At 45.0% G+C, this 23,386-nt stretch overlaps 2 protein-coding genes across 3 annotated transcripts; one reads left to right on the top strand and one right to left on the bottom strand.

Moving 5' to 3' along the window:
* Nucleotides 1–7,659: 7,659 nt before the first annotated feature.
* Nucleotides 7,660–21,336, bottom strand: acin1a (apoptotic chromatin condensation inducer 1a). Of its 2 annotated transcripts, none has more exons than XM_076162189.1 (18): nt 21,166–21,336; nt 19,718–19,783; nt 19,457–19,568; nt 19,310–19,365; nt 16,450–19,167; nt 16,187–16,330; nt 15,966–16,051; nt 13,623–13,680; nt 11,701–11,740; nt 11,355–11,497; nt 11,108–11,251; nt 10,821–11,016; nt 10,356–10,501; nt 10,107–10,214; nt 9,864–9,971; nt 9,468–9,774; nt 9,183–9,283; nt 7,660–9,084 (listed from the first exon to the last, which is right to left on the bottom strand). In XM_076162189.1, the coding sequence occupies exons 1-18, from the start codon at nt 21,301–21,303 to the stop codon at nt 8,749–8,751; spliced, it is 5,007 nt and encodes a 1,668-aa protein (XP_076018304.1). In that variant the 5' UTR covers nt 21,304–21,336; the 3' UTR covers nt 7,660–8,748. The 2 variants fall into 2 exon arrangements, with proteins under 2 accessions (XP_076018304.1, XP_076018305.1); XM_076162190.1 differs by having other exon boundaries at nt 15,966–16,048.
* Nucleotides 21,337–21,563: 227 nt separating this feature from the next.
* Nucleotides 21,564–23,350, top strand: cunh14orf119 (chromosome unknown C14orf119 homolog). The gene is made up of 2 exons (XM_076162193.1): nt 21,564–22,222; nt 22,783–23,350. The coding sequence occupies exons 1-2, from the start codon at nt 21,842–21,844 to the stop codon at nt 22,954–22,956; spliced, it is 555 nt and encodes a 184-aa protein (XP_076018308.1). The 5' UTR covers nt 21,564–21,841; the 3' UTR covers nt 22,957–23,350.
* Nucleotides 23,351–23,386: the final 36 nt, after the last annotated feature.

The following is a 23,386-nucleotide window of genomic DNA, read 5'->3' as shown; positions in this document are numbered from 1 at the left end:
GTCTCCTCCGTCCTCTCCTCCTCCGTAACCCGGGGAACTGAAGTCGTTTCCTCCCACAATCGTAGGAAATTAGTCAATCGCTCCTCAATCCTGCGTGACATCATTGTGTCCACTCCTACACACTTGGGAGTTTGACAACCAAAAAATGCTTTTCATTGGATTGACCACGCATTTATCTTGAGTCAGAACAAGAAAATAGCAGAACATTGCTCGGTTATTCAATAGGAACAATAACAAATGATATATACCTTATTATTATTACATAAACATAATAATAATAAGGGATAGCCTGTTGCAGATGACACAGCCCGTCTATGATGAATATGGATTCTATATTTGTATGTATGATCGGCTACTAGTATTCTAACAAGACTAAAAGCTTTCAAAGGTAAAAACAATTGCCCACCACCACAGAGACTGAGGTTTGCGCCCCGGTGGCAGTACTTCAGGCTTAGTTGTGGGAAGCCATCAGCGGATTGATCTCATACATCCTGCTACTGGTTGGTTGGGGCACCTGGGGGAATAGCGTGAACCTCTCACTTGTGTTATGCCCAAAGTGACTGCACAGTAGGGGAGGCACGCAAGACAAGGACTGCAAGGACACGGGGAATAGTATGTACGGAATTTGGGCGAAAAAGAGGGGAAAGCACTCTGATAGGGCCGCTTCATTCAGCAATGTCAGGCACTCTCGACAGTGGAGGAAATTTGTGATTTTGATGTCCTCCCCCTCAACCTCACATTTACTGGTATGGGACTGTAGTAGAGGAGAGGAGGAGATATTTAATGTGACGTACACCCACCTTGTTTCTTCCAAATATGCGATTTTGTCAGAGCCAGCACGGATGATAAAAGGGAAACAAACCATTAATCTTCACTCTTCTGAAGCACCAGATTCACTCACATCTGAGTCGAGCGATAAATACCATTGTGACTTTATTCTTTAAACTTTTCATATCAAAGTCTTTACTGATTATTATTATAAATGATGTTGTCATTATTACTATGACTATTAGTATTATTGTTGTTGTCTAAAGAATGTGTTTTTGTACATTGTCATTAAAAAGTCCTGCTGGACAGTGACATACAGTTTTTGAAAGTGGCCTTAATTTTATATGTGGGATCAGTGAATGGGGGATGGGGTTATGTATTCCTGAAACTTGACTGTTTTTCATTCCTTGAATCCATCTCAAGTGAAAATAAATGGAAGATCTGAAAATGAGTCGTTTTTGTCATTGCACTTGTTTACAACTAAATGAAGTGTGGTGCTGCTGTGTCTTTCACTACTCGCCAGGGCTTATTAGTACTTTACAAGCAACGATAATGATACTAATGATGATGATAATAATGATAATGATCTAGTTTTCTCTGTGTTTCTCCTTCATCACTTACTTTTTTACATTTTCTTACAAAATAAAATTATTTCAAAAATACTCATGTGCTTTCATTTTCACTTAGTAAAGCTTACCTTCCTCGTTTACTTACTTACCTTTTCCCTCCTTGCAGTAATCTAGGAATGTTGTAATGCTTTCTCACACACCGCTCACATCATTACGCCTCTGTATCGGAGCTCTCCCAGTCTTCCTCGACCTCCAGGTTTCTTGCTCCCCAACCGCACCACTCTGCCTTACTGGGGCACGGAAACTGGCAGACTGAAAACTGGGTTGGAAAACACAAAGTAAATCCAAAGCTTAAGTAGAAACAGGGATGAAGAGGAGTGTGTCAACCCTGTTGCTGCAAACAGCAGGAACACATATCTCAGCTTAAAGCAGATAGAGAAAAGGTGTGTCTGTGTGCGTGTGCGTGTGTGTGTGTGTGTGTGTGTGTTTGTGTGTGTGTTCTTGTATGTCCACACTTGTAAGGACCAATGCATGCCAGTAGGAAGACCTTGGCTTTATGCCCATGTTTACGTCTTCAAAAGGAAAGGCATGAATTCAAAGTTTAGGGCTACAGGGTGTGTGTGTGTGTGTGTGTTTATTCCCTAATGCATTTTTGCAGCAACAAATGTATTGATTTGTTTATTACGTAATATATACAGTATGTGTACTCCCATCCACCACGAGCCAAGGAAAGCTTGTAATCTAACAAAAACCTCAGCTGCCTCCCCACTGCCCCTTCAGGATCCCACTCACAAACAACATCATTAGATGAAAAGAGGGTGTGTGTGTGTGTGTGTATATTATGATTACAGCAATCGGCTGTGTAATTAAAATGATGAGGTGCAGTATTTCCCTGTTATGCTGAGAAGATTTAGGGCGTCCATTTGTCTCCACTTTGCTGCAGTGTTTTGCAGAGGGAAGGGGGGCTGGTGGGGGGCGGGGGGTAGCAGTCACGAGGATACTGAGGGGTGGGGGGGGGTGAGGGGGGGTAAAGGGGCGGCGTTTGCAGTTTGAAGTCACATTTGGAGGCCAGAGATGGAGCAGAATTCCATGAGCAACATCTGGAATTCAAACTGCATAGTGAGGGCCAGACACACAGCAGGACAAAGCAGTGAGGGGTGGGGGGGAGGGGCTTTTTATGTGCATGTGTGTGAGTGTGGGGTTGACAGTTTGAAGTTTAAATGGCTGTTTAGGTGCAATACTCGGTCAACTACAACATATTTAATCAATTAATCGATTGTTTTACCCGTATCAGTAGTTTTTGTATTTTTGAGTATTCCAGGGAAGCTTTGCAAATAAATACATTTATTTAAGAATGGATGTATAGATGAGGGATGGGAGGAAGGTTACATGAAGGAAGGAAGGAAGGAAGGAAGGAAGGAAGGAAGAAAGAAAGGAAGGAAAAAGTAAAGTAACTGATATCACCTCAGTCATCAAACAAACGTCATGGAGTTAAAGTCCCACAAAGCGTGAAGACAGGATTTTCTAAGTATTACTTAAGTGCCTCAGGGAATGCATTTGGTTATTTTGCACCAGTGTGATCATGTGTTTGTGTCTTATGACCTGCACATATGCCAGACTGAGTTTGTGTGTCAGTATTTAATGTTTTCTTTTATCCAGCTGATTCTGTAGAAAGAACAAAACACCTCAGCATATTTTCTACCACACTCTCTCTCTCTGTCTCTCTCTGTCTCTCTCTCTCTCTCTGTGTGTGTAACCGGAGAGCTTTTCTTCACTGTCTGTGAAATGACTCACTTCTTTTTCACAAAGACCTCACCACAATGCTTTGGCCTTTTCCAGCCATATCCTCTCCCCTTCCTCACATTTCACCCAGATAAAGAAAATTGGACTTTCTAGCCTTGATTCCACGGATCAGCTTCAGTCTTCACTTTAATTTGCCCTTGGTCTGTTCTTTATAAAAAAAACAATCCTAAAGCCTTCCATTGCTTCCCCCATGCCAAGTGCCCCACTTTAACTCAACTCGTCTTTCTCTCTCTCTCTCTTTAACATTCTTTTCAGCAAACTTCCTTTTATGTTTCTCTCCGGCTCTGCACTGGACATTTCCTTTGGTATGTGTGCAGCCTGCAGGCTAATGAATAATGGAAACAGGGGAAGTCCTGTTCTGACCCATTGTGTCCAATAATGCCAAATCGAATAACTACATGACCAACTCCCAGTCAGAAGATGCTGTAATTTTCTTGTTAAGTGACCACAGTTGATTAGTGTTGCACACTGCCTGGTAACATGGATGTGGGATAATGGAAAGGGGGCTTTTCTAAATGGAAATGCTATGTGGCAATATGGGTTACACATGGTTTTCATTTCCATCTGTTAGGGCCCTGCAACATCCTGCAACCAAGCAGTGACAAAACAGAGAGGAACAGAGGGTTAACAATCATCTGTATCCTCTGCTTGGTGACGTTTTGTTTATCTGTAACCAAAATATTCCCATATTTAATGTCTGGATTATAATGACATTTATTTTACATCACAACATAAGTGAAAGCAGCAAGCAGCCACAGACTTTCCAAAGAATTTGATGCACCGACAGTTTTAGGAAGTTTTGGGAATCAAAGGAAACAATGGAAACAGGAAAAACATGCTTGCTGATGAATACATTTGAACAAAAGACCATAGTATTGCAAATGCAGTTGAAACGATTTCTTGCACAGCCACAGTCGGCGTCTGTTTCACATGTACACCAAATTGTGCGCACTTTGTTTGAGAACTGTACTGTACATGTTACTAGTTTGCTTACATTTTCTTTGTAAATATGTTTGCCCCACCAGTAAGTGGCGCTGTTGCAGGACCTTTTGCTTGTCCTCATGGCCGTGCCCTCAAAAAGCATTCTGGAGATTCAGCCTTCCTAAATTTGTTCTATGTAACTTTTTTTTTTACCAATGATAAGCACCACATTTTGTGAAAATTGTAGATTTGTAGAAAATGATTTCCCACCATTTTGAATGTGTTTCTCCAAAAAATTCAAAATGGTAGAACATTTCCCTTTGTGGCTACGAGCACAGATTTTATGCGGACGGATCCAACAAATCTAGGAACATTTCATTTTCATCTCTTAATTACAGTTTTGGTGACTTTGACAACTTCCTGAACAGTGTTGAGTTCTAATATCAATTTTTTGCGTGGGTACAATTCAATATTCCAGCAATTTTACTGCGGTTAATGGGTTTTGTTTTCTTTTGTTAATATCATATAAAGGTGTTGTTATCTTCAAATACTCTTTCAAAGCAGTGATGGAAGTAGAAAGAAGTAATTTGTCACCACGTTTCATTTGTATGTCACTCTTGCTGGCTGTGCGTCACGTGTTCTGCTTGTTATTCGTTGCTCTAATGCAGAAAATGTGTTGCCCTTAATGAACACAAACAGGACATCTTAATCTCTAACACAGCCTCACTCAGACGCGCTCTCAGCTCATTTGTGGTATACAGAGTTCCAGTGGAACAGGGGGGATCAATATTTTATACTTTTTTTCCCCTTTATGGCTGCACCTTAAGATTCCACTTAGTTGCATGTGGAAAATATGCCTGGAAAATATCCTTTCCTTATTAGTTAAACATAATGTTTGTGCGTGCGTGCTCCCAGATGTGCTAATCTCACTTTCCCCTCTGTGTCCTTGTGTATTTCATCAGCCGTTCTCCCTGTGATCTTTTTGCTTTGTTTTCACAGCCGCGTGGGTTCTGCCCCTCAGTGCTGAATCAGCATGAAGCTATCAGTTTTAACCTACGGGGGCCTCTGCTTTGCTACACTTGATGTAATGTCTGGGCTTTACATTAGGCGTGGTGCGGTGGGAGCAGTCTTTTTTATGTCTAGAGAAGCTATTGTGTGGGGGGCGAAAATAATACAGGTGCAAGGAAGTTGAACAATCGACATTTCAGTCTGTTTTTGGCACACATGGCTCAGTTTCTCAAGCCTGGCAGGAAAAGCCTTCCTCTGTAGGAGATGCTGATTCAGGCCTCTTAACACGACTCTGCTCTAACCCAGCTATCCTCGCCCTGACCCAAGCATATCCGCAAGGAAACCCCCCCCCCTGTATCTGTCAGGATAGCGGGCACATTTCATCTCACGCCTAGATATATCTGTCACAACCAAAGAGACCACAAGAGAGAAGAGACGAGACCCTCAGACTAACTCACCTCAGATATCTTGCAGTCTGTTAACGAAGTATCATGCTCAGTTTTTCCTCGTCCTCCCATCTCCTTTTCATCGAGAACGGGCCACATCTGGTTTCCATAAGCACATACATGTCATTACAAAGAAGATGGGGGTTGGGGGGGGGGGGGGGGGTGGTGAAAGAGGAGTAGGGGGAAGGGTGTGTGTGTGTGTGTATATATATCAAGGGATGTTTGAAGTTTTAGGAGTGGCAGGACACAGAGCAAGATAACGACTTTTATCATGTCTCCTTTTTATGAAGTGGAAGAGCTTCTCCTTCAGTGAAGAATACATTAAATCTTTAGAATCTATGCATGTGTGAAAGTAAACCAAGGATAAATAGGATAAAGAGCAAGAAAAATGAAGTAAGAAAAACAATCAGTAGTACGAGCAGAGTTCAGAATGGCCACATCAGAGGTTGCCGTTAAAAGCAGAGCTCGGCGGGCCTCACAGCGAGACACAAAGGCCGATGCGGTTACACCGACGGGAGGAGAAGAAGAGGGGGGAGACTGCTTACAAAGCCAGAAACCTTTTGTTTATACTGCCTACTCATCGGCATAGCGAGTCCTTGGTCAGCTGACTGGCTAATCGTGGGGAGAACTGACCTGAGCTCTACCCCAGGCACAGGTGGTCTGCAGTGGTCTTCCAGCGCTACTGTTGCTCTTTTAAGACCAACAACTGTACAGAGATGGGTTTTGGATACGCGTCCACAGCTGTAGACACACTGATCTGTTGCCTCTGCTGGTTCAGTGCTCTACAGAGATTCGTAGCCCTGGTCACCTGTCTTCATGGCAGGCTGCACCAGAGAGAATGTGGGCAGCTGCTTTACCCAGCTGGGTAAAGCAGCTTGAAAAAGCAGTCGGCGGCTTTAAACACCTGTGGACCCAAATGGAAATGAGATGTAACTGAATCTTTAGGTCTTACCTTTCACACGGCAGAACCCTTGAGGACACTGGGGCTTTGTTTAGGAACTTGCCTTTGTCTCACTATCTGAATACATCGTCATGTAACCATGCAACTACTGCCCCTGAACTGCTTTTGCTTCCAATCCAGAAAGGTTCTTTGTGCATTGTTTTCAGATAAGCAGAGTGGACTCAAAGTGTTGAGACTCAAGTTTCCCCACGCCCTGTCAAGGAAACGACTATATTTAAACAAAGAAAACTACATTTACTTTGTGTCAATAGTCATGTTTCTGGCATTTACTGTTACAATTACTCCAGTAAGATGAAGCAAACATGAGAATGTGTGAACAAAACTTTAATCCATGCTGCCTCTCTACTTAAATGTCAGTCTACCTCTTTATCTTCACCCCAGCAAGATAACAAACTAGATCCAACTTTCCGTATGGCCAAGACATCATCGCTTTGCCCTGCACTTCATCTTATCTTGAAAGGCTCCAGCTCTCTGCCTCACATATCATGGAACACCATCAGACAGATCAAGACTTCTTAAACTTCACTGCTGCCTGTCAAAAAACAGTTACGAAAGACAAAATATTGTTCTTTGCCGCTGTCTTCATACCAGTCATGCTGCTCTACATAGAAACTTGGCCCTGGGGTTGCGAGAGGTGCCAGGGTGAAGGATTCACTGGTCTTTGCAGAGTCCAGACAGAGAGAGTTGCATCAGGGTGGAAAAATGTTTTGCTCAGCGACCATGGGGCAGTAATTACATAGAAGCACTGCTGAGCTCTGCAGGATGAACGTCAAGACTGTGGAGATGGAACAAGGGAACAGAAGAGGGAGAGCGCAATACATGATTTACAACATACTGAGAAGGGTGGGTCACTAAATGTTAGATGGGTTGCGTGGGTTAACGCTCTTACACAAGCCAGGAGACAAAACGCCTTTTTTACAAACCTCTCGCCTAAAAAGGAGACATTTTCCCTTTAAGTTATTAGTAATCAGCACATCAGCTCCTCTGCACTTCCCTTACCATCTCCCAGTGCTGTTGAACTAAATAGTTTCCCATAGCAAATGTCACAGTGCCGAGCTGCAACCCAGTGCAACTCTGACATCTTGTGGATTCAAAGTGTTACCGTGGATTTCCTAGACGCTTACGTCATCCGTTCAGTCAAAGCCCCATCTGCGAGGTGTGCGGAGAAAGAATTTCACAATACTTTCAAACTTCAACTTTTTATTTGTACATTCACCACTGATAGGCGTACTCAAAGAAGGAAATAAAAAAAGGGAAAACAAACTTGTACTAAAATGATAAAATCAGGATTAAAAACATTAAAACCGAAAAAATTATGATGCGTCCTCCCCCTCTCGGGCCTCTAAAGACGTTAATGCAGAGGAGGAAGAAAGGAGAGAAGGAGGGAAGGAGGGTAAAGGAGGACACAATACCAGCTTATGTCTGGTGTGACAAACAGCCTCCTCTCTTTGACAGAGGGAGACAGGAACACTGCATAAGCCTTAGTAGTTAATCCACAACCTGTTCAAAAATATCCCTAAGCTGCCTCATTTACAGACTTGCACCTCCAGGTAAATTGCATGGATCTGTACAAAGTGTCCAAAAACACCTATTCCAATATTTTTCTGATTAATGTGAGCTGCTGCACAGAGGGGGGCAGAGGGGTTTTCTCTCTTTAGGCAGGCTGGCGGAGAAGAGCTGAAGACCGCATGCAGCAACAAAAGTCCTCATCCTCGTTAGAACTGTGGAGCTGTTAGAACACTGAGGTGGCAACAATTGATTGCGAATCTGAATTGGCACCTACACTTCGGGGGGGAGGGGGGCAAATGGGGAATATCGGGAGAAACGTAACGACAAAAACATAAGGAAAAAAAATAAACCCCAGTGTGCCACGCCGCTATGCTGTCGAGACAAAAAAAACGCAAAGGATAAAACAGAAGCAAGTTTAAATGGAAAATATATCAAAGCTCGACATAAGCAAAATGTACAGCACTCTGGGAGCCAACACTGCAAAAACAAATTAAAATCATGGTCCCCAGTAAGCGTGACTGTAGGTGTTCGTGTGTGTTCGTGTGTGTGTGTGTGTGTGTGTGTGTGTGTGTGTGTGTGTGTGTGTGTGTGTGTGTGTGTGTGTGTGTGTGTGTGTGTGTGTGTGCTTTAAAAGGCGACGACAATCTGAGAAATGCTAACTACATCGGTTGGTCCTCTGTTGGTTCTTAGTTGTAACAAAGTACATGTAGTGAAAGGGAAATGGAGGAGGGGGCAGTCCACAGTTCGCTCAGCCGATTGGCCATTAGCGCCGCCTCTCGCGCGGGTCACTGCGGCTACGGGAGCGTCTGCCCCCGCCTGTCCCGCTGCCCCCCGGTCTACGGTAGCCATCCCTGCGTTTGTCGTTCTCCCTGTCCCTGTCTCTCTCCCTCTCCCTCTCTCTCACTCGGTCTCTGTCCCTCTCCCTGTTTCTGTCCTTGTCCTTGTCCTTCTCTCCCTCGCTCGCTCTGTCTACTGTTGGGCCTCCCCCGGGTTTCATTCTCTCCTTGCGCTCTTCTTCCCTTTTTTTCTCCTCCTCTTCCTTACGAAGTTTCTCACGCAGTTTAATCCGTTCTGCCCGGGCAGCTTCCCGCTGAACATACTACAACAGAGAGAAGATGCATTAAAACATAAAAACATTTAACTCGGCTGTTTTGAAAAGTGTGTATTGAAGGCCGCATGCACGTGTTAGAGTCTCACCTGCTCTTCTGTGAGTGGAAGCCAGTAGATGCAGGGGGCTGCTTTAGTTTTGCGGAACAGGTCATCAAGCAGCTTTGCAGGAGGATCCTCAGCTGCTTTCTCTGCCAAACACATATTGAAGAGATAACGATATTGATACTATAACAGAAAACAGCAGTGTACAATATATTGTGCAGTATAAAGTAAAAGATCACAGGGAGCCAAAGGACATGTGATGTCCACTTATGTCCCCCGACAGATATTGAACCTCAGAATGCGGCTTTCTGATAGATCTGTAGCTCTTACCCTTCTTTTCAGTCTTCTTCTCCTTGCTTTTCCCTCTCTCTTTTCGTCGTCTCTCTCTGGAGCGTGACCTTCTGGCACCTCCCTCTTTCTCTTCTCCGGGTTTTCCAAACTCTTTGACCTTGTCACGGTCCCACTCACGCTCAGCTCGAGCCTTTTCCCTCCGCTCCATCTCGCGCTCACGCTCAGCCCACTGGTCTCGCTCAGGCAGCAAAGAGGCCAGGCCCAGTGTCCGACCACGGCCGGGGCCCGGGACCTGGTCCTCAGCTCCGGGTTTGTCAGCTGCACCCAGGCCTTTGTGGAAGTCCAACTACCGAGCACAAACACGACCAGGTTAGGGAAGGTTGACCACTGTGCTGCTTCAAAAGACAAAAGTGACCGATCAAAGTATGGGCTTACGTCATCTTGCTGGCAGAACTCAACACTGAGGACCTTGGGGTTACTCTGAGGCCATTTCACTCCATGCAGAGCTTCCCGTGTGGCCGCTGCCTCCTCTAAGCTTGAGTACTGAATACAGAGAATGGACGACACACCCATGAGTTCAATCTTCCATAGACTAGGAGTGTGACACAGCCTCAACCAAACATCAGAGTGTCATGATATATCCCTCGTCTAGATCAGGGATAGACTATACTAACTTACAGTGACGTAACAGTGGGACTTGATTTTGTCTATCCAGAAGCCATCGTCCACCAGGGCGCCAGTTCGGCCCAACAGCTCCTTAAGTTGACCAAGAGTGAATGGCCTCACCTGATCAGAGTTAGAAAACAGACGCACGAATCAACAGCAGTACCACAAGTGATGATTTCTGTAAGTGCTGCATCAAAGTGTAGGACAATCATCAGCAATCACTAAAAATACATAGTATGAACGGTCAGAAAAGCCTCTTACCAGGTTGGAGATGTGAACAATGTTAGAGATTTTGCCCCGTGGTGGTGAGGGTTGCCTAGCTGTGCGTACAGGGTCATCAATAGTGACGGACACGCCGGTCTTTTGCTGGCTAATGGAGCGACGGATGAGGGTGTCACTGGCGGTAACTGGGAAAGAAAACAACAATTATAACTTATTATTTTATTGACACATGGAGGGATGAGTCGTCCCAAGTCCTTGAATGTGATCTACCAGCACAGTTTGTACCCTAAACACTGTAGAAACTAGCAAGCAATGTAGTGACATCAAAATGACCTCACCGACATTCATTACTGAACCCTATTGTTATAGAAAACGTGTTTAAAAGCAGGCATTCACTCCATTCAAAAACACAGCACAGGAATATGCCAATGTAACTACTGTTATGTGACGGAGGAGAGGAAAAGGTCAGTGTCATTAATGAAGACCATGCGATGGATCTATTACCGCTGCTGATTTCTATGTCAGGACTGCTGTGAGATGGCGACTGGCTTTCCATGGCATCAGCAAATGAGCTGTCAGTCTTCTCTTCGGGGGCCTGTATTCTCTCTCTTTCTCCCCGCAAGTCATCCTCCTCCAAGTCCTCACGTCGGCTCCTCTTTGCCTCTTTCTGTCCATTCTCCTGGCCCTCTGCGTGCACGACCTTCAACAGATGGAAGACACCAAGAAAATCAGTTTTCAACTTGGAGATAATACCCGTGTATTCAATAAAAACATGGGAGCTGTGGACCAACCTGTGTGACAGTGCGTCGGATCTGGAGGTCCTGGTCTGGGCGGCTCCGGTCTTCATCCTCAGCCCCAGAGAGGGCAGCTTCCTCTGGGTGCAGGTCCACAACTGCCTCCTGGCCAAGACTCGGCCGCATATCTGGCATCAGAGACTAAGAGCAGAGAACAGGCAGGACAGAGGAGTTTGTTACACTCGACACAGCTTCAACAGTGAATTCACCGGGACATCGCAGAGTCTCTCTGAGCTGCACATACCTTGAGCGAATCAGTTGTGATACTGAAGGAAGGTTTCTTGGCAGTGACTGCTGTGCTGGAGCCCCATCTCCTCTTGCGGCCGGCTGCACCTCCAGAATCTTGATCCCCCTCAGAACCGACGGTGCCTGGGGATACTTTGCTGCCTGGTGAGATGGGGAAAAGCTTTTAATTTGCAAAAAACTATTTGCGTGATATATTGAAGAGTTCATGGTATCTCAAATCCATGCACACACTACTTAGGCTGCAGACTCCACAGTTAGGCTATTATGCAGAATTCCGGAAGCTAACAACGATGCTATTACATGGCAAAACAGATGAAAATGATAAGTTGGGAGGATGTACTCACTGCTAAGGGAGATCTTACGAGCTGAGAAGGCCTTAGGTGTCTGAAACAGAAGAAGATAAAAACACAACCCAACAGACAAAGGGGAGGTGAGAGGAAGAAAACCATGGTTGGACACAAATGCTCGAGGACACTTTGGAGAGAGGGGGCAATAATAGGGAGGGGGACAAATGGGGATAGAGGGAATGATAGAAACTGCTGGGGAGGGTCTTGATCCGATTTGAGTCCAAATGACGTGTGTGCCCATTGTTACTGACAATCTACACCTAAAGATTGCGGCATAGAACAAGGTCCATTTGGTTGGAAGCGGCCAATTGTAGTTGCAGTCTCTATCAAACCTCAAAAAAGGGACTGGGTGGCAATACTGCAGTTTAACTTCCAAAAAAAGGTTAAAAGATGTATTTTTAAACCTAAGGAGAATTGACAAGAGAAAAGTCCAATTAGGCTCAAACACACTGAGGTCTGGCAAGGCTTCAAATGCAACACTAAAGACAAAATTTGAATAATCTTTGATGAAAACTGCAGTAGCCATGGATAAGGCCATTTCTCCCAACACAGACTACATGGAGCAAGAATGACAACTAAGTATACTCTAAATAACTTTGTGGTAATTTACACAAACTGCTACTTATTCCCTGGTACCACTGACACCTGATCCTTACTGGGTTGGATATGGCCCAATCACGACTGCATGTACTGTATCTAGGCAACAATGGTCCAATCAATGGTTGTTGAGATGTTTGAGGTGGAAATCTGAGTGGTGGTTGGCTGGCGGGACGGGTTCGATAGTTCATTGGTGTCGGGGGCCTGGAAATGTTTTGAGGCCAAAGTGGTAATCCTCAGGCGATTCAACACAAGTCCTTTTTTAAATCTCCATCAATTTGGTTTTGATGATAAATGTCACTGTCATTCAAAATCCAGAATTCTGATCAATGTTCGGTCGTGTTTGGGCGGCAGTAAGTTCATGCGGAGTCACGAGGTTGTAAAACTCCAGTGACGGCTGATGGAAGAAAGAACCCAGACGGTAGGCTCCCTCTTCACATCGCGGTAATAACTTTCAAGGTCATTAGAGTCCAGGTCAAAGCTTCACAGCATTTTGCTTGGTGTCCTTTGTGTGCGTTGTGGTACGCACAATGTCCATTTTCTGCAGCTTTCTGTGCAAGAAACAATCTTGAAGTGAGAGGGCGGTTGCCATTGTTGTCTCTGGATTTGAGGTGTACACGACTCCTTGTTTGTGTCTCCTTTGAACCGATTGCTGGGTCAGATAGAGGACAACAAAGGCTAACAGCGAGGTCAGCCAGACTGACTGTGCACACACATCTTTGAAACTTTTAGTCCAATCAATATCTCCTTTAAGCCATATCCAGGAGAATGAGGCAGTGTTTGTTGCCAGGGGTATCCCACTGTGGTGAAGCCGCGGGGGCTTATCTGTGGCCAACTCAGGTTTCTTGGGGAAACAGGTGAAGCAGTGGTAGAAGTAGTATGCAGGTACCGTTAGGGGCAATGGAAGAGGCATGAGCACCTTTGTAACAAAGCAATCAATTGGGGTTTAAACAGCAGTCGCAGTGAGACAAAAACACCCTTGTCGCTTTTTTGCCTGCAATAGTGCTAGCAAAGGTTTTACAAACAGCCAAATGAAAACATGACTTCCAACATACATTCATACTGCCTATGGCTAGTGAAAGGTTCTCATTTGGTCATCTGATAGAAAGATATATATAGTTTTTAAATGCAAAGCCAAATTTGCAACAACAAATACAGACTTCATGTATTTTAATTAAACCTTTGAGCAAAATTCAACTATAGATGGGAATGAATATGATTTGTACTAAGGCGTTGTGTGTTTTGGTCCATATATTTCATCAGCTGGAGAATTCAGACAGCTTGCAGGGCCATGATGGGCCAAGTTCGATCACCTATCTTACCTCCTCACTGGTCTCTGGAAGCTTCTCTGGCTCGGACATGGCAGTGTCCTTCACCTGCCTGTTTGGTGTGAAAGTACACAACAGGACATTGTAAATAAGATGAAGATTAAATACATATTTTAATTCTAAACGGTGTATGCAGGTGAAGTCACAACTTCATATCAAAATATGGTGGATCAACTAACTTGGTGAGCATTTTGTCCTGTAAATAAGGCAAAACTGATAATGCTTTATAATAACACAAGTATTAGAATTTAAATATATTAACATTGTAAAGCTTGTATGCACGAGCTGCAGGCCCAGGGACTACAGATCAAACTGAGCCTCACACACTCGCACACATTCACAGAGATGTTATCAATGTGTCCTTACACACTCAAAAAAAAGAAATGAATTGGGGGAAAAACGAGTAAATAGATTATTTCTCTGAAATAAATTCAAGATTACTTCAATTCACCTTCCCGTTGTTGTACACATTTAAATGTGATTTAACCACTTATCGCTTTACAGCTAAATATATCAGCACGTACAATCTTAAACACAGATAACTTTCATTTAAATATGACCCAAAGGCACGTCTCAAAATCCATAATTAAAGCCCATCTCCAGGTGAAACTAGTCCGTTGGGATACACAGCAGAGAGCAGTTAAGTTAAGGTTTGAGCACCGCGGTCCTCCTTCACGTTATGAACCCGCGCCGCACGCTCCCTTGCCGCGATGCGCGCACCCGTTGATTGCTGCTCATTCCGACGACATTAGCTCGAGTTGCCGAATGTCAAACACGCCGGCCGTGTCCTTTTAAAGCGGAGCCTGCGGGCTGCAGCGGCAAATGTTGCGTCGCATCGAGACGCGTCTCCCCCTCTCCCTCCTCCTACCTTCCTCTCCGCACAGCTTAACCGAACGCATCCATGTCCGCGGAATCCTGCGCCCGATATAAGCAGCCTCGCTTTGCTTCCTATTCAGCTGAGCCCCCGGTGGGAGGAAACGGGCATCGGCAGCTCGAGCGCCGCCGCACAGCCATGTTCCAGCGGAGGAAAAAAGATCATGTCTAAAAACAGGACCCGCGTCTCCTGAGCAACACCGGCTACCAGGCAGCCTCATTAATCGCCTGATGGGAAATTCAATACCTGATATTCTCCTGAGAGACCCTGCCATCGCTGCTGCATTCACAATGCAAACCTGCCGACCGTTACAGAGGGGAAACGTCTATATGATCTGACGTAAATGTGAAAGTGGGATTACAAAACATCACGTGACAGCACACACAAACAAGTGCCAATTACCAAGCTTCCAATACATTTACATACGGTTATAAACGTGCAGAGTTATGTGGTCCAACACTCCAGTACCAACATGTATTTTATCCAGATCCCTTCACTTTTCAAAAGCATGTCAGAATTGACGAAAGAAAATCTGTACACCCCAATTTTTCGGCATCATCACTGCAGGTTACATGCACTGCTGCATTAATATCTCACAGCTGTGGCCTCACAGAAACCTGTATCAATTGTAAATATAAACCTTAAATTCAGCCATTTTCCAGCCTTCACTAGTTACATTTGATGATGCTCGACAGCCAATGACTTCCGTCTGTTTGTCAGTCCAACACTTCAGCGTAAAGAGACAGATCTTTTAATTCATGACTGTGACACTGGCAACAGGCAATTGATTATACCCAAAGGGTGGGCAACCAAACAACCAATCAATTTCCCAGCTTTTCATTTATCTCATGTTGCAAGTTAGAATTCCATCTACGATTTCTAAGCCCTGGCAAACAAAACCACATTGATCTCTACATTTTGTGAAATAAGTATATAAACTTCTGCATCCCACCAAATATTAAGCGTCTTATTTTAATACACATTTTAGTGTGCACTGTCCACAAACACTATGTGGTGTGTATCACATATATTGTGGCATAATTCATGCATCCACGGCATAAATGTATCCATCGGACTTGAACAGACTATAGCTAACATCTAAGAATGCTGCAGCTGAAACATTATTTTTGACCCACCAAATGATTGATCACTAAATCGTGTAGCCTGTTGGTGAACAAGTTCGATGCACCTGGGAGACATGCAGTAATTAAAGCAGTTTAAAATAGAAAAACCACTCAATGCCTGCTGAGAGGTTCTGAAATGTCACATGATCAGCCTGCATCAAAGACTGCCTCCAACAGACAAGCTTAGTTATCAACCTGTTCACACATATACAGTCCGTGTGTGTGTGTGTGTGTGTGTGTGTGTGTGTGTGTGTGTGTGTGTGTGTGTGTGTATGTGTGTGTATATTTGTTCACACCATGTACAGCACATGTAACCAACAACAAAGCTGAAAACCAGACCTATGCTTGTCCTTTTCCTCTTCTCCGTCACTGTTCTCCCTCGTCCGCTTTGTCTCCTCACCAGCAGATGCTCCAGGGAATTGCTTCTGGGAATTAAAAATGGGCAGGAAAGGTATTAGGTTGAAAAAATATGTACACTATAAATTACAGCATCATCTAAATTTGGCATTACAGAATGTGGACATGTGCTCTGGACATCAAAGTCCACTCAGATAGCTGACCTTGGTATGACAGCCTTCATCTGCTGTGTTACTTTTCTCCACTGACATCATTTTGGAGGCTTTTGGTGATTCTTTCAAAACCCCAACCTGGGCCTCTACTGCCACCCTATGCTGAGGGGAGGGATCTCTCGCAGGTTTCCCTTCCTGTAAACGAGGGAGGTAGAGAACAATAAGAATGCTGCAGTTTGATCATCTTTGTTGGCCACACGGATGTCACCTGATATACAAGACGAAGAGGAGAAAGACGACTTCAGACCACTTACCCTTCTACGAGCTTTCTCCTCGGATGATGTCGATGAGCTAGAGGACCGAGATGAAGAGGACCCAGAGTCAGAATCTGAAGAGGAGGAGTCATTAGAAGATGACTTTTGTCTGGATCGTTTTCCCTCCTTCCTTGCATCTTCATCCTTCTGCTTGGCAGCCCCCAAAGGGCTTAAAGGAGGTTTTCCTTTGTCTACCTCCTTTGCTTTGTGGGGCGATTCCTTGACTGTGTGATGTTGAGTCTCTGCTGACGCTGCCTCAGCTTTGAAATCTGACACCTGGCTTGGATCCTTTTCTTTTTGAGGGCTTGGCACTTCTTGTTTTGCGCGGATCTGCTGGGCTGCAGCAGGTTGATGGACTTCCGGCTCTCGTTCACCAACGTTGGTGGCCAAGGTGACGGGGGAAGCTTGAGGCTGTGGGCTGTCGGAGAAGGTTCGGGGCCGCTTAATTACCATGGATGTGGAAGAGGATTGGGACTGGATTGGAGAGTCCCTGAAGAACCGGAACTTCTTGAATGAGGACTGAGGTGATAGAGGTGTGCCCTGAATTGATGGTGACATGGGTTCACCAGTTTCTGCTGCCTGGGCGTCTCTCCGGATTACTGGAACATTGGTTTCACCACCTTCAGGTTCCGCTTCCTCTGTTGCAGACTTTCTAATTGGGCCTGCGGAGGGAGGGATAGAAGTGGGCAGGGAAGTGAGCCCGATCTCGCGGCCGCGCTTTGAAGGAGGGAGATGACTCTCTCTCTCTTTTTCAGCCAGCCTAGCTCTCTGTTTCTCTTGCTCCAGTGCTCTTTCCTGCTCCTCCTTTTCTTCCTCTGCGGCTTTCTCCATCTCCAACTTTTCACGCTCAAGAGCCCTTTTCCTCTCTTCTTCCAAGGCTCTCTCCCTCTCTTCTTTCAGAACTCTCTTCCTCTCCACTTCTAAAGCTCTCTCCTTTTCAAGTCTTTCTTGCTCTTTTGCCTTCTCCAATCTTTCTTGCTCTTTTTCTTTCCTCTCTCTTTCAGCTCTTTCCCTCTCCTGTCTCTCCAGTTCTGCAGTAGCCTCTCTGTCAGCTCTCTCTTTGTCTTGTTGCAATACCCTTTCCCTCTCTATCCTCTCTTGCTCCAAAGCTTTCTCTCTCTTGATTCTCTCTTGCTCCATCTCTAGTCTCTCTCGCTCTAAAGCTTTCTCTCTCTCTAGCCTCTCTTGCTCTAAAGCTTTCTCTCTCTCCACTCTCTCCTTCTCAAGTCTCTCCTGCTCTAAAGCTCTCTCCCTCTCTATTCTCGCTTGCTCTAAAGCTTTCTCCATCTCCATTCTCACCCTCTCCAATCTTTCTCTGTGTTCTCTCTCAGCCTGTTCCCTTTCCAGCTCCAAGGCCTTTTCTCTTTCAATTCTCTCCCTCTCCTTTCTCTCTGCATCCAAAGCCCTTTCCCTCTCTTGCTCGAGCGCCCTCTCTCTCTCCTGCTGTTCCCTCTCCAACGCCTTGGCTCGTTCTAGTGCCATTGCTCTCTCCTTTTCTTCTCTCTCTCGTTGTAGAGCCATCTCCATCTCTTCTCTTGCTCTCTGCAGAGCTCTCTCTTGCTCCCGAGCTCTCTGCCTTTCAAGCTCCTTCTCCATCTCCAGCTGAAGGGCCCTCTCTCTTGCCAAGGCTTGCTCCCTCTCTTTAGCCAAAGCTTGCTCCCTTTCCACTCTCTCTCTTTCTAGAGCAAGTTCCCTCTCCTGCTGCAAGGCTTTTTCCTTTTCCTCTCGTGCTAAGGCCTGCTCTCGCTCTAAAGCTCTCTGTCTTTCCTCTCTCTCCAGTGCGAGAGCTCTTTCCTGCTCTTCCTCCAGTTTTCTCTGCTTCTCATTTCTTTCCAGCTCAAGAGCATTTTCTGTTTCCACCTCAGAGTCCCTCTCTTCTGTTGCAGTGGCCCTGAGCACACTTACAGGTGCTTGAATATGAGATGCATGTGCTCCCATGACACCCTGGTTGGTGCCTGGAATCACGCTAAATGGCAAACGGCCTGCAGTGTTGGCTGTGTGAGTGATGGCAGATACTGAACCCTCCGGAGGCCCTCTGCCAGGGAAAGTTGCTGATGGGGAACTGTTGTCCTGCCTGTGGGCTTCCCCAGCACCGCCATGCCAACCTGCTCCAGAGAAAGCCCCTTCTGACTCCATTTTACGTGCCAGAAGAGTCAGCGGGCCAGGCTTGCGCTCAGCATGTCCACTTCTTTGGGGCTCTGGGCTGCTACTGCGGCTGTCGCTGCTGGAGGAACCAGAGCTGGATGAACTGGGTGAGCGATGCCTAGCTGGAGCTACATCTGGACTAGGAGGACTCTGTTTAGGAGTATCTGGAAGAGGAAAGGATAACTCTGGAATAGGAGATGGGGGAGGTGTTGGCTGACGGAGTTGAGGGGACAATAGAGAGGGGACATGCTGCTGCTGAGGTTGGTGGGATGCAGCAGACCTCTCCCTTGCCGCGGGTCTTCTGGCTGGCTCTCTGAGGTTTCTCCTCCGAGCATTGCTGTCCCAGTCATCGTCTTCGCCATCATCCTCACCATCTTCGCTGTCGTCTTCATCACTGTCATCTGGCCCGTGCTCACCACCGGCAGAAGCCGGTGCTGAAGAGGCCGATGGAGGACTTGATACGTTCGCTTCCTGGTTCCTCTTACCCTCTGCCTGATTTACTGAACCTGACAGCCCGGCTCCGTCAGAGGGGCCAGGTGGCTTGTGCTGCTCCGCCGACACTGGCGCGACTTCCTGATGAGAACAGTAAACATGCCGAGACTGAGATTGTTGTTGACCTTTAAAGCTTTTGCCCAAAGCATGCAGCAGATAAGACATGGAGAAAACATGACTTGTCCACATGAGACAAGAAATAAAAAAGCTAAACATGTCTGACCTGGGCCGGAGCAGGATGTGAGGTGCTGTTGTTGACTTCTGCATGGTCCTCCTGATCTGTGTAAGAAAAAGGTTTCAATTTGCATTACAAATCGGTACGGGTGTAGTGACGTTACAGCTATCAGTAGATTCTCTAACTAAAACTCACCATCAGTTTCAAACGCCTCACGAGCCTCTCTCTCCAAGCGCTGCCTCAGGAGCTCTTGCTGCTTGGCCAGATACTGCTTGATAAAGCTGTTCTGGCTCATCTCCTCCCCAATCTAAACACAGAAGACACTGGTGAATATGGGCCGCAAGCCCTGAATACCGCACCCAAGTGACGCCACAAAAACATTACAACCGATGCACATTTGGCCATTGAGTGAAGGGGCGTCAGTGTTTTATGTAAAATAAACAAAGAGGCACCTACCTGAGAGTTTGGCTGCAGTCCAATGTGAGCAGTGGAGGTCCTCTGGAGATTCTCCAACATGAGAGCCTGTTATAGAAATGAGAGATTTGAAATTCATTCATTCATTCAGAGAGGTTTGTACGCATCCTCAATCAGACTCTCTGTATATGTCCGGGGAAATATGAACTGACTGACTCAAACTCCAATCATGAAGCATAAATTCACCAGAGCAACCCGTTTTAATGATCCATTAAATATCCTTTCATTTATACCCTTCTTTTAGTAACTGATTAATTATTTAGAGTTAAATACTAAGTATTTAAGTAAAATATGAAGCCAATGGTCATAAATCATCAGAATCCAAGTTGAAATGTTCAAACTGTTCATTTTTATATACGACTAAAACAATTTCTGATTGCACTGCCATTCTCTGTGTAATCCAAGTAAGCAGGGCAAAATGGATATTTTCATACAGATTTTCTAACAGACTGTGACAACAATAAATAATCTACAGTATTACATTTCTCATGGCCCATATCAATATGAATTCGTCTATAGCATATTACACAGCGGGACTCAAATGTGATACATTGAAACCAAAATTCAGTATCAAACACTCAAATTGTTGGTTACTAAAACAGAAGCAACAAGTGTTTATTTACTCTCTAGCGCTGTGTCTACAAACATTGTGTAAGGGCCTGCTGTTAATGTGTTAAACCTTTAACATTCAATGTTGCCCAGTCTTTCAAAAACGAAGCGAGTGTAGTTTTCGTGCGGCATTGAACAGGCCCACTTCAAAAGAGGGCTCGTTACGTAGATACATTTAAAGAACCAATGGCTTGACCATGCATGAGTGTGGAGAAAAGGTTCCATACTTTGCCACAATGCAAACAAAACGCCGTAAGGACACACAGAGGATCCCACTCCTGGGCCACATTAGTCAAACTACCTTTATATATGATATACAACACCATTTTGCAGTTTAGACATAGAATTAATAAGAAATTATGAAAGGTTGATATAACTTGTTGCTTAAAGGATAATAGAAAGCAAACTTATCAGCTACGCTCGTGAGGACCAACAGTCGACAAACCGCCGGTAAAATACAGAGCAGCAAGCCAATCAGTCGCCAAGGCCACCGCTCAACTCATAGCATTAGCAAGCGGAGCTAACCAGCTAACAGGACAACATTACCCGGGCACACACTTTAAGATTAGCCGCTAAGTTGACCCAACTATCGGCGTTACGGCGGTTGGTCTGTAGCTACATGACGAAAATACAACTCAACAACAGCAGAGTGCAAATTAACACATTTTGCAACTGGTTACAGCGCAACATTCTGGCTAACTCCGATACGCCGCTCAGCAATAACGATAGTCAGTTGTCGGCCCTCGAGACAGCATCAGCCCGTCTCTTCGCTACCGTAAGCTCACAGCACCACCGACGCCGAATTCTGCCTCAGAACTCACCCCTTTGAGTCTTTTGATGAGGGCATTTTTATGCCCGCTCTTAGAGAGTCCTCTCTCCTCCAGGGCCGCTTTTAAATCCGCTACCCGAAGAGACTGGAGCGGTCTCCCGTCCAGCGTTACGTCTTCGAGGTCCGCCATTTTCCGTTCCTCTACTCCAGCGAGAGCGACGAGCAACGCCTTCCCTGACTGACGTCATCACAGACAACTTCCCTTTCATTAAAATATCACATAAAAATACGTTTAAATTTATTTTAAATTCAGACAAAAACAAACAAACAACTTAAAATATTTATTAATAAGAATACATCTTAGATACTACTTTAATCATTTGCTTTGCGCACCGTCGGTGCAGGTTGGATTTTGTTACACTAATTTGTCTGTGCCCTCCTCCCGTAGGTTTCATGTTTGCTAGCATGATTAGCGTGTTGCGCTCGAACATCAATAGAAATAGGCTGCAAACGGGGTGATTTTCTTTTAGAAAGGATGCGCGATCTCAGACACATGTGTTTAAAGTGTTTTTCTACTGTTTAATGTCGTTGCTGAGTTTGAATGCTGCCTCTGAGAGTAGACTAAGGCTTTGCTACAAGGTGCATGTTTACATTATTCAGACCCTCTGTAGGAGCAGTAGCTAATGAAAAACTTTTCTGCTCAGATCTCAACCTGAAACAAAACAAACATGTCGTGGTTCTATCATGTCAACCAAGCCTCAAATCCACCGCAGCAGCTTCCTGACAGTATTCCGAGCATGGCCACAGGCTTCTCCAAGTTCAGAGGACCAACAATATGCTCTTCACCCAACACAGGAGACTTTCCATCAGTCTCTCAAGGTGCTCCAAGCCCTCCCAGCCTCGAGAACTTGTCCTGCGCTTCTCCGTGTGCAGGTCCGGGCACAGAGCCAGAGCCAATCTCCTATGTAACCCTCCAGGAGCAGCGGTGCGTCCTGAGCTGGTTCCAGGGCTGGAACACCAACCATAGGGAGAGGTTCCTGCAGGACCTCCTGGGGAAAGCGGTGCCCGGGAAGGTGTGCACCCTCCTGGATTCACTCGGTGCTCTTCAGGTACCCTTTGCTCTCATAAACATCGAAGAGGATGGGTGCAGTGTGGGGGGAATTACCCAGTAAAAGTAATCTATTAGGAATTACACTAATACTATTTACATTTTAGACTGCAGTAATTTCAATGTAGACAGGTCTCAATCTGCTAAAAATACAAAGATCGGTTTTCTAATAACCTGTGGCTGCTGAACATGGTGCCTCCATTGGACCCCCAGCTGTTCACACAAAATCCACCTCCTATTTCCAATGTGAAACCAAACCATATCCACAACCCTAACCCGAAACTTAACCTTAGACGAATGCTAATATCGTTAAAAACTCAGACCTGGCACAGAGAACAGCCATCTCCCATTTCTCTGCTCTCTCAAATATGGAGGATAAATAAAGGATAAATTATATGTATATGATTTGGAGCATAGGTATGCTGTATAAACTGTAACAATCAAATACAATAACAGATTACCAGTTAATCATTAACCCCTGCAAAGTACTGTTTATTTCCCAATACAACTGGTTATGTGGTCCAGGTGTTAACAACAACCTTACCTTTGTTTCATGTTTAGGTTATAGACAAACTACCAAACATTTTCGAATGCCAGCTGCGCCTGTGGACCCAGTGGTTTGAGTCATGGAGTGAAGAGGAGAGGAACCATTTCCTACACATACTGGAGGAAAGGGACCCGGTTTATGTTGCCCACTTCTATAGAAGTGTAGCAGGCACAGCAGGAAGGGATTGAATATGGATTCAGTCTTTATGTAAATGAAAAGCACGTGTGGTGAGAATGTCCTTCGGTCCACAATGTGTATTGATGGGACTCTTCGTTGACTAAGACACAAACATGAATTATTATGAAGCTTTTGTCATTGCATTCATTTGTTTTTGTCAACTGCAGTCATAAACCGAGGTCATGGTGGAGGATATATGACTCAAAATGACCATTGATTAAAAACCAGTAGTGTACCATACATTATGACACTTTTTATAAAGTCCAGCAGTCCTGTGTATTATGCTTTTGTTCATGAATGAAGCTATGGCATTTTTTAACACGATGTACAATTCTTAAATTATGTAATCGAAGGATCCGGAATGTCACTGACAAGATAATAAATACATTTGAGATCAATTTCTTTGTGTATTCGAATTCCAATCAGTACACAGCACAAAGC

Source organism: Genypterus blacodes, unplaced genomic scaffold (assembly GCF_046128005.1).
Source record: "Genypterus blacodes isolate CSIRO-AG114 ecotype Tasmania unplaced genomic scaffold, CSIRO-AGI_Gbla_v1 ptg000120l_1, whole genome shotgun sequence".
NCBI classification, from domain to species: domain Eukaryota; kingdom Metazoa; phylum Chordata; class Actinopteri; order Ophidiiformes; family Ophidiidae; genus Genypterus; species Genypterus blacodes.
This window is presented reverse-complemented; position numbering and strand designations above follow the sequence as displayed.